Source organism: Chrysochloris asiatica, unplaced genomic scaffold (genome assembly GCF_000296735.1).
Source record: "Chrysochloris asiatica unplaced genomic scaffold, ChrAsi1.0 scaffold00362, whole genome shotgun sequence".
NCBI classification, from domain to species: domain Eukaryota; kingdom Metazoa; phylum Chordata; class Mammalia; order Afrosoricida; family Chrysochloridae; genus Chrysochloris; species Chrysochloris asiatica.
In genome coordinates, this window is record NW_006408880.1 from 1,143,827 (window position 1) to 1,154,772 (window position 10,946).

Consider the following 10,946-nt stretch of genomic DNA (forward strand, 5'->3'; position numbering starts at 1 on the left):
CCAGAGATGGGGGCAGAGATGGGGGCATGGAGAGGGGGAGCGGCTGAGGACTCTAGATTCATCAACGAAGAAGAGAAGGACTAAGAGCCGGTGGCCAAGAGGCAGACTTGCAGAATGTGCTCTTTGGAGATGTAATTTATTATATATGCCTGAGTGGGGTTTTCTGTTTGTGTGTTTTTTTAAAAAAAGCTAAAGTGGATAAAGAGAAATACTTTTAACTGATGGTATATGGAGGGGATTATAATCAATGTAATAAAACAAGTTATATGAAGTGTTAAAAAAAAAAACAAAAACTTCTCTCAACTACGTATCCTGTGTAACAGTACTCTTCCCACGTTCTCTCTGTGTTTAGTGTTTTCATTTGTCTCTCTTTTCTATACCTTCTTAACTTTATCCTGGGAAAATGTTGTCCTTCTGAGCTATGGTTGATTATGAGCTACATTGGTGAATTCAGTTTCAGGCCCGAAGGTATTGAACACAACACACGTAAAAAAACATGGTTCTTTCATCAATGAAGCACCATTCCCAAAGGTGTGTAAGATTATGTTGATCAAAGAATTGAAAAAAATCTTCTCTTTAGGAAAAGCTGCCTTTTATCAAGGCATGTAAGTAAGCATTCTCTCTCTAATAAACACACTCAAAACAGCTTTACTCATTTTCTTTGCCCAGCTCATTCCCTAAGCCTAAGCATGCCCTCTTTCATCTGTTTCAAGATACTATATGAGTTTCTATCACTTCCATGTTGACTACTTTTTTTTTGATACAAATTTATTCTACTTCCGAAATTTGATTATATGTGATTATACTTTCACTAGTCTACCTATGTTAGTTTTATCTCTAGGATGTGTTCTAGACTCTATTCTCTATTAATTTACTGTTCAGCCTTAGTATAGTAATGAAAATATGTACACATACCAGTACTTAACTAAAGGTTAATACTGAACCATCACTTGCTTCCTGAGGATAGACAAGTTGAAAATCATTCTCTCACACGTAGAACACATGATGTCAAAGGCTTTGGATTAGTTTTTGTCACCTAGCCAGTCTCTTATACACATGGACCTCACCAGATAGAATACACAGAAATCAAATTGACAACATCTGTGGAAAGAAAAGATGGAAACCTTCATACCATCAGCCAAAACAAGGCCAGGGGCTGATTGTGGAACAGATCATCAACTGCTCATATGAAAATTTAAACTGAAGCTGAGGAAAATGAAAACAAGTCCACAAGAGCCAAAATATGACCTTGATTGTATCCCACCTGAATTTAGAGATCATCTGAAGAATAGATTTGAAATATTAAACACTAAAGACTGAAGACCAGAAGAGTTGTGGAATGACATCAAGAACATCATACAGGAAGAAAGCAAAAAGTCACTAAAAAGACAAGAAAGAAGGAAAAGTTCAGAATGGATATCAGAAGAGACACTTGAAACTTGCTCTCCAGTGTAGAGATGCTAAAGCGAATGGAAGAAATGAGGTAAAAGAGAGGAACTAAAAATTTCAAAGGTCGGCTCAAAAAGACAAAGTCAAATATTACAATGAAATGTACTAAGATCTGGAGTCAGAAAACCAAAAGGGAAGAACATGCTCAGCATTTCTCAAGCTGGGGGAACTGAAGAAAAAATTCAAGCCTCGACTTTCGTTATTGAAAAATTCTCTGGGCAAATTGTTGAATGATGCAGAAAGCATCAAAAGAAGATGGAAGGAAATACAGTCATTGTACCAAAAGGAAATTGTTGATGTTCAACTGTTTCAAGAAGTAGCACAGATCAAGAGCCAATGATACTGAAAGAGAAACTGTCCAAGGTACATTGAAGCAACTGGCAAAGAACAAGGCTCCAGGAATTGATGGAATAAAAATTTTAATCTTTCAAGAAAATGAGGCAACACTCACTCAGCTATGCCAAGAAACTTGGACAACAACTATCTAGCCAACTGGAAGAGATCAGTATTTGTGCCCATTCCAAAGAGAGGTGACCCAATAGAAAGCGGAAATCATCAGACAATATCTTTGATACCCCATGCAAGTAAAGGTAATACAGAAATGGCTGTAAGCATACATTGACAGAGAACTTCCAGGGGTTCAAACAAGATTCAGAAGAGGACATGGAATAAGGGATATCACTGCTGATGTCCACTGGATCCTTGCTGAAAGCAGAGAATACCAGAAAGATGTTTACCTGTACTTTACTGACTATGCAAAGGCTTTTGATTGTGTGGATCATGACAAGCTATGAACAGCATTGCAAAGTATGAGTATTCTGGAACACTTAATTGTGCTCATGAGGAATCTATACATGGACCAAGAGGTAGCTGTTCAAGCAGTAAATGGGAACAATGAATGGTTTAAAATTAAGAAAGGTGTGTGACAAGGTTGTACTCTTTTACCATACTTATTCAACCTGTTTGCTGAGCAAATAATCCGAGAAGCTGGGTTATATGAAGAAAAACGTGGCATCAGGATTGGAGGAAGTCTCATTAACAACCTGAGATATGCAGATGATACAACCTTGATTGTTCAAAGTGAAGAGGACTTAAAATACTTACTGATGAAAATCAGAGAGCACAGCCTTCAGTATGGATTGCATCTCAATGTAAAGAAAACAAAAATCCTTACCACTAGACCAATAAACATTCTTTCTGGTTTCTTTTTTAATGTTTTATTGTGAATTATGTGATAGTTTATATGGGAGAACATCAGTTTTACATTCATCCTATCGAATATCGTTTCATTGCCATGGTTATAATCCCCTCCCATGCATCATCAACCGACCAAAGGGCATTATACCCTGCAAACCTGCCCCCTGGTCGTCAAAACACAGCCCCTCTCCCTCTCTGGGTCTAGAGTCTCCAACCGCTCCATCTCTCCACGTCATCGTCTCTGCCTCCATCTCTGGCGTCACTGCTTCTCTAGGTATGGTCTCGCACTCTGCTCTTCTACCTTGATGGTTCCACGGACCTCCACTCCTAGACTGCATAGTCAATCACTCCCCTTCTTTTGCTACAAAATGCTTCTACCTTTACATTTCCAATCCTCATAGTCAGTCCTCATAACAATTATTCACTATTGTATCACAAGAGTCCTATCCTCATCTCCCTTCAGCAGCCCCGCCCAGACAGACTGGATACTACTCAGTGGAGATTCTACCTTCCTCCACGCCCTCTGGATCTAGGTTTCCTCTTGAAAGCTTGTAAGCCAGTCACTTCTTGCCTTTGTAGACTCCCCTCAACCCCATTTAGGGTAGCCAATGTCCAAGTTGCCCATCCCTGTCTACTCTGTGTATGGAGGGGGTGGGAATGATCCTCACTGTAAAGATTTATTCCCTCTTTTGAGTTACTGCATCCATAGGTGTAAGTCAAGTTCATCAAATTGTATTACTCTTTCTTTTTCCTCTTCTTTCTACTTCTAGTTGAGCTCTAAACATCCAGTCAATGAAACATTGTCTGGTAGAGTGCCAGAAGATGAGCTTTTCAGGTTGGAAGGCACAAAAAATATGACTGAGGAAGAACGCCACCTCAAAGTATAGTCAACCTTAATGACGTAGATGCAGCAAAGCTTTCACCAACTTCATTTGCTAATAGGTCACAACTCAAAATAAGAAGAAACAGCTACAAACATCAACTGATAACTGGAACGTGGAATGTATGAATTATGAATCTAGAAAATTTGGAAGCTGTCAAAAATGAAATGGAATGCATAACTGATTTATATCCTAGGCACTGGTGAGCTGAAATGGACTGTTACTGCACATTCTGAATTAGACAATTGTATGCTGGCAATGACAAACTGAAGAACGGCATCACTTCATTGACAAAAAACAAACAAAAAAAAACAAACCATTTCAAGATCTATCTTGAAATACAATGCTGTGATGTGATAGTATCTATATTCCTAAAAGAATGCCCAGTTAACATAACATATTATTCAAATTTACATACCAAAACCAATGAAGTCAACAATGAGAAAATTGAAAAATTCTACCAACTTCCACAATCTGAAATGGCTGAAACATGCAATCAAGATGCACTGATAATTACTAGTTACTAGAATGTGAATGCTGGAAAAAAGGAGGGATGTTGTAGTTGTTATGTGCCGTCGGTTTTAACTCATAGTAATGCTGCATAGGGTTTCTAAGGTTTTAAATTCTGCACAGGAGCAGTAAGTCTCATCTTTCTCCTGTGGAGTGGCTGGTGGGCTCGAAGCATGGACCTTGTGGTTCTCAGTGCAATGCTTACCATATGGATAGGTAGTTGGAAAATATGGCTATGGTGACAGAAACCATGCTGGAGATTACTTGACAGATTTTTGCAAGACCAACGACTTCTTCATTGCAAATACCTTTTTCATCAAAGCAAATGGCAACCATATATGTGGACTTCACTAGATGGAATACATAGGAATCAAACTGACTACATCTGTGGGAAGAGAGAATCAAAACAAGGCCAGGGGCAGGCTGTGAAACAGACCATTAACTGTTCATATGCAACTTCATGCTGAAGTTGAAGAAAATTAGAAACAAGTCCACAAGAGACAAAATATGACCTAAATTTAGGGACCATATTATGAACAGATATGATGCATTAAACACTAATTAATGAACACCAGAGAAGTGGGATGACATTAATAACATCACATATGATGAAAGCAAAAGGTCATTTAAAAACAAGGGAAAGAAAGAAGAGACCAAAATGCATGTCTGAAGAAACTGTAATTTGCTTTTGAATGTAGAATAGCTACAGGGAATGGAAGAAATGATAAAGTAAAAGAGATGAATAGAAAATTTCAAAGGGAAGCTAAAGAAGACAAAGTATTATAATGAAATGCCAGCATTTCTCAAACTGGAAGAACAGAATAAAAAATTCAAGCCTTGACTTGCAAAATTCAAAGATTATATGGAAAGAATACTAAAGGATGAAGGAAGCACCAATATAAGATGGAAAGAAAAGTCACTGTACCAAAAAAAGAAAAAAAAAAAGTTTGACGTTCAATCATTTAAGTAGGTATAGCATGTAATCAAGAACTGGTGGGACTGAAGGACATCTATGCTGCACACAAGGCACTGGCAAGAAACACGCTTCCAGGACTTGAGATACCAAATGAAATGCTTCATTAAATTGATACAGTACTGGAACATTCTCACTTGTCTATGCCAAGAAATTTGGAAGATGGCTACTTAGCCAACCAACTACACAAGAAATATATTTGCATCCATTCCAAAGAGAGGTGACTCAATGTAATGCAGAAATCACTGAACCAATATATCATTAATATGATATGTACGTAAAATTTTACTGAAGATCATTCAAAAAAATGTTTGCAAGCAACCATCAACAGGGAGCTGCCAGAAATTCAAGCCGAATTCAGAAGAGATGAAGATTGAGGGGTATCACTGCTGACACCAGATGTTTGCTTGAGTTTTATTGACAGTGCAAAGGCATTCAACTGTGTTATAACTATTACGATACACTAGGCCATATAAACAAGAGCATATTATCAGGATTGGAGGAAGGCAGAGTAACCATCTGCAATATGCATATGACACAAACTTGTTGAAAGTGAAGAGAACTTGAAGTACTTGCTGATGAAGATTAAAAAATACACTCTTCAGTATGGATTAATTACTACTCAATGCTAAAACAAAACAAAAATCTTCACAACTGGACTAATAAATAACATCATGATAGAGACAAGATTAAAGTTGTCAAAGACTTCATTTTGGTTAGATTCACAATCAATGCTTATTATGAAAGCAGCAGTCAAGAAATCAAATAATAATAGAACATTGGTGTTAAGTGCTGTTGAGTCGGTTCCGACCCACAGCAACTCTACATAGGGTGTCTGAGGAGCGGCTGGTGAGCTTAAACTGCCAACCTTGCAGTCCAGGACCACAACACCACACCAGGAGACCATATAGAGTATTACGCTGAGTGAAATTAGTCATTCATAAAAGGACAAATATTGTATGAGACAACTACTAAAGAGGTTTTCATATTTAAAAAAAAAACATTCTTTGATGTTACCAGGGTGAGAGGAAAGGGAGAGTAATTCACTGGCTAGAGAGTAGACAAATATTAACTTGGGAGAAGGAAAGGGTAATATACAAAAAGGTTGGCAAAAGCAAGGATCATTCCCCTCCATACACAGAGTAGACAGAGATAGGCAACTTGGACATTGGCTACCCAAAATAGAGGGGCTACAAAGGCAAGAAGTGACTGGCTTACAAGCTTTCAAGAGGGAACCTAGATCCAGAGGGCGTGGAGGAAGGTAGCTTCTCCACTGAGTAGTAATCCAATCTGTCTAGGCGGGGCTGATGAAATGAAATGCAGGAAGATCTCTCGTGATACAATAGTGAATAATTGTCACCAGGACTGATATTGACGGTTGGAAACGTAAAGGTAGACGTTTTGTAGCAAGGAGGGAAGTGATTAACTTTGCAGTCTAGTAGCGGAGGTCCCTGGGACCATCAAGGGAGAAGAGGGGAGAGCGGGACCCTACCCAGAGAAGCAGTGATGCCTGAGATGAAGGCAGAGACGATGACGTAGAGAGATGGAGCAGCTGGGGACTTTAAACACAGAGAGGGAGAGGGGCTGTGTGCTGATGACCGGGGGATAGCTTGTAGTGTATACCCTATGGTTGGTTGATGATGCATGGAGGGGATTGTAACCATGGCAATGAAACGATATATGATAGGATGAATGTAAAACTAATGTTCTCCCATGTAAACCATTACATAATTCACAATAAAACATTAAAACAAAACAACAGCAGTGCAAAACAACCACAGCCACTCTGAACTGTTTCTCACTAGGGAAAAGGCCTGAAAGGGGATTGTGGAATGAGACAGGAAGACTAAAAAGGAAATATATCATTATTTACCTCTACCCCTTTAGCCCATTCATACCTACCTGGATCTTCACCTGTCTTCTTTATTCTTCTACCAGCTTTTTACTTTTTTTTTTAATATTTTATTGTGAATTATGTGATAGTTTACATATATATATATACACAATCTTGGAACAACAGCGTTCTGTGGGTAGATACATACACAGACACAGGCTGAAAGGGCATGGAAAGAGAAGTAGAACATACCTACTTACATGTTTATATAACATTTGTAAGTAGCATCTGGGATCTTCAAAGCTCATGAACAGCCATCTAAGGTGTAGCTATTGGTATCTCCATGTATAGAACAAAGGAAGAGTAACAAAAATTGAATATGCTTTGAATCAATTAGTCCAACAGACTAATGGAACATGTGACCATCAGTCTCCATGACTCTCAGACCAGAAGAACTAGATGGTGTCCAGCTACCACTACCAACTGCTCTGAAAGGGATTCACATTAGAAGGTCCCAGATAGAGTGGGAGAAAATGTGGAACAAAACTCACAAGTATTGAAAAAAAAAGACCAGGCTTACTGGTCAGAAAGAGACTGGAGGAACTTGAGACTAAGTAAGGTCTGGAAAAGAACTTGCCTTTGTATACCAATTTTCAGCCAAGCCGTAGGAAGACTTATAGGGAGGACAACAACACTAGTAAAGTATGCTCACCATAGAATTCTAAATCAAAACCAAAAGGGCAACATTTACTTAAGACGGGAAGGTGAGTGGAATGAAAAGAGGAACCACAGGGAGGAAGCAGGATGAATGCTGTTGCACGGAGAAGATTGCAGTCACTGAGATGAAACTAAGTGCAAGATTCAATGAATGTAAATCTGATGATCTTGTCTGTAAACCTTCACTCAATTTACAAAAAAAGTTAAAAACAAAAAAACCTCAAATGACATATTCCATTAGGCAAATCTGATGCAAAAAGATCTTTTTAAAGCGTCCAAGATTAAAGAAGTCAGGTTGAGGACTAAGGTGTGCTTGACCTAAGCTATGATATTTTCAATCACTTCATATACATGTTGAAGTCAGACAATGAATAAGGAAGGAAGATTGATTCACATTTGAATTGGAGACAAACACTGAAAGTACCACAGACTGTCAGAAGACTGAACATATCTATCTTAGGAGAAGTAAAACCAGACAATTCCTTAGAAACCACAATCGTTGGATTCTGTCTCTTATTCTTTGGACATGTTGTCAGGAGGAACCAGTCCCTGGGAAGGACATCATGGCTGGTAAAAGCCCTTTACCATGGAGGGGCAGTGAAAAAGATGAAGATCTCCCAAGGAGATGGACGGACACAGTGACAGGCGCAATAGGTTCAGAATAACATTTGTGAGGATGGTGCAGGATCAGGCAGTGTTTGTTGAGTTGTACATATATGGCCACTATGAGTTGAAACTAAGATGACTGTATCTAGCAGCAGTAACAACAGTGTTTTGTCATGCTTGAATTTTGAGCTTTCTTAAAATGTTGAAGTAGTTCATGCATCTTTTAAATACATATGAATGTCCACAGTCTTACTTTGCTTTGTATGTGATATACATGTGGTGTGTGTGTATATATATAAAAGTTAAAAGAAATTTCCTAAAAAAAGATAATTTAATTTAGATTATGAGCCACCAAACTTACTTGAAGTGCCAGATAACAAATATTTAGAGCTTGTGGGAAATATGGTCTGTCTCTACTGTTACAGTGATAAAGCATTCAGACAATATATAAATGAACATGGCTATGTTCTAATAAAATGTCTGTTTATAAAAATATAGATAGATAGTTGGCCCACAGGCAAGAATTTATTGATCCTTCATTTAAACGTCAGTTTTTTATCAAGTTCTATAACTGATAAAATGAACTAAGATTAGATATTTACAACTATATTATGTTACTCACATTTTGTTCACAGAGCAGTTTCAGATCATCTCTCTGAGGGGAACTCCCCACACCCCACTGTGTTTCTAAATCATCAATCTGATTTGGTGGATGGTGCATTATTGGACGAACATCACCAGCAGCAGTTGGATCCACAGTCAATTCTTTCACTCTATTAAACACATAAGAGGTATCTAAAATTAATAAAGACTCCTGCAGAGAAACAACATATACCAGTCAATATGAAGTCAATTTATTGAGTATACTATGGCTGATGATGTCAGCTTTACAGGGTAAGTTTACCTGAAATCTGTGTATATACTAAGGGGATGTTTGGTTATTTAATTTTTAAAATTTACTTTGGCAACTTTTCAATTACTTAAATAAAATCATTATGCATAATTATAAAAGAACTGGCAAAGCATGCAGATTCAGTATTCAAAGGAAAATATGACAATCTTTACAACCAAATTAATATGAACAGGAACAATGTCATTTAAATGTAATTTAGATCTAAATGTCATTTAAACTGTAATTTAGATCAATAAATGGAACATTGTTGAAATCAAGAGTATTTGATACATTTTGTAAATTTTTGGTAGCCACAATGCTCAATTAAAATAGCTACATATAAAATGAAGATTTCTCACTTTATACAGTATGATGTAAAGTTCTATCATTAAAATTTTACCTATTATACTTAAATTGACACATTTGGGAGACAGTATGATTTCTAGCATAAGAAGATACTTGTTATTTCCTTTTAGACAAGGAAATTTTAGGACCCTACAGAATAAAGGTAAACTTCACTGTAAAGAAAACATTTTAAGTTTTAGTGATAAATACACACTAGAGACATCATCCTTAAAAATATTAAGGGAAATAGGAAGTCTGATTTCTAAACCAATAGTTTAAAGCAAATAAAATTAATAAAGTACACAAAAATGCAGATCATGCAGCACAGCCACCTGCCAAATGAAATGGAAATGAAAGTGAAAAATAAAATGGCCCAGGATAAAAGAAGTAAATGAAATGTTTGAAACATAGCACAATTCAAAGGAAACTATTAAACATTTATAAATAGAATGAAGTAGACCTGGTAATCGAAGGAGAAAAGTCGTCATACTCATAAGAAGGAGAAAGATCAGGGCGACTGCCACTACCCTGTGAGAAGGGAATGTCTGATGGACTAATTCCAAACTCCTTTACTCTGCAGCACCAAAACAGCAATAAATTAAAAGAAAACGCTCTTGTGAAAACAGCAATGTACATTTAAAGTTTTCATTTAATACTCACATATTTTTTCAGAAAGGAAATCAACACTGTTGTGACTCAATATATTTAGAATACTGATCCCTTGGCTCCACAGTCCTAAATCTTTTTCCCCCTGTTAATCCTTCCATGCAGTTTATCACCTGAATTTGAAATGGCCCTTATTAATTAACTACATGGTCATTCAATTTCATTTTCTCCTATCATCAATGCCATGCACTAATATGTCAAGAGTTTAAGAGTTTTTACTCAAGACCCAAGAGCAGTAAACCACACTGTCTTAAAGACACCCACTGTTTGTAATGAATTAATTCGTCTCCGATGCATTTAGAACAGAATCAAGGTATGAAGTACCCTTGATATTATTATCAGTTACTGAAGTAATTTTGTATTTAGATGAAGATCCCTGAATAAGAAAAGTTGCCTAAGACTTTAGCAATCAAATTTAAGTTGCTTTTGCTAACATCTGTAATAGTTTTAATTTAGCCATATCATGGCTTTTCTGTCCCCTTCTTTGTGATCACCTGTTTCCTGCTTAGGCAAACTGCGTTTAATAGTTGTTGTTAAGTACCGTGGAGTCAGTTCCAACTCATAGCGACCCTGCACAGGGTTTCCGAGGCTGTATATCCTTATGGAAGCAGAATGCCTCAAAGCAACATTTATTAAGATCTTCCTATGGGTCAGGAATTATGATTAGCAATTTTTTATTTAATCCTTACAATAACCTTCGATATACCATCCATATGTTTACTTCATCAATTCTTTCAGGTTTCAGGAATTTCTGTTGTTTTTTTTTAATTTAAGGTTTTTAATTGTGGATTGAGTGAAAGTTTACAGGGCACATCATCAGTTTCACATTCAACAATTCATATAACTTGTTTCATTACATTGATTATAATCCCCTCC

General features: G+C 37.0%; 1 protein-coding gene across 3 annotated transcripts in view; it reads right to left on the bottom strand.

Annotated features, from left to right (window-relative positions):
- The window catches only part of KIF2A (kinesin heavy chain member 2A), a 141,966-nt gene that overhangs the window by 9,942 nt on the left and 121,078 nt on the right, over positions 1-10,946 (bottom strand). For 2 of the 3 annotated variants that reach the window (XM_006876192.1, XM_006876191.1), the window contains exon 17: positions 8,790-8,940. In XM_006876192.1, the coding sequence (XP_006876254.1) occupies positions 8,790-8,940 (151 nt within the window). Of the gene's footprint in view, positions 1-8,789; positions 8,941-9,864; positions 9,979-10,946 lie in introns of all 3 variants that reach the window. The other variant, XM_006876190.1, reaches the window with a different exon arrangement.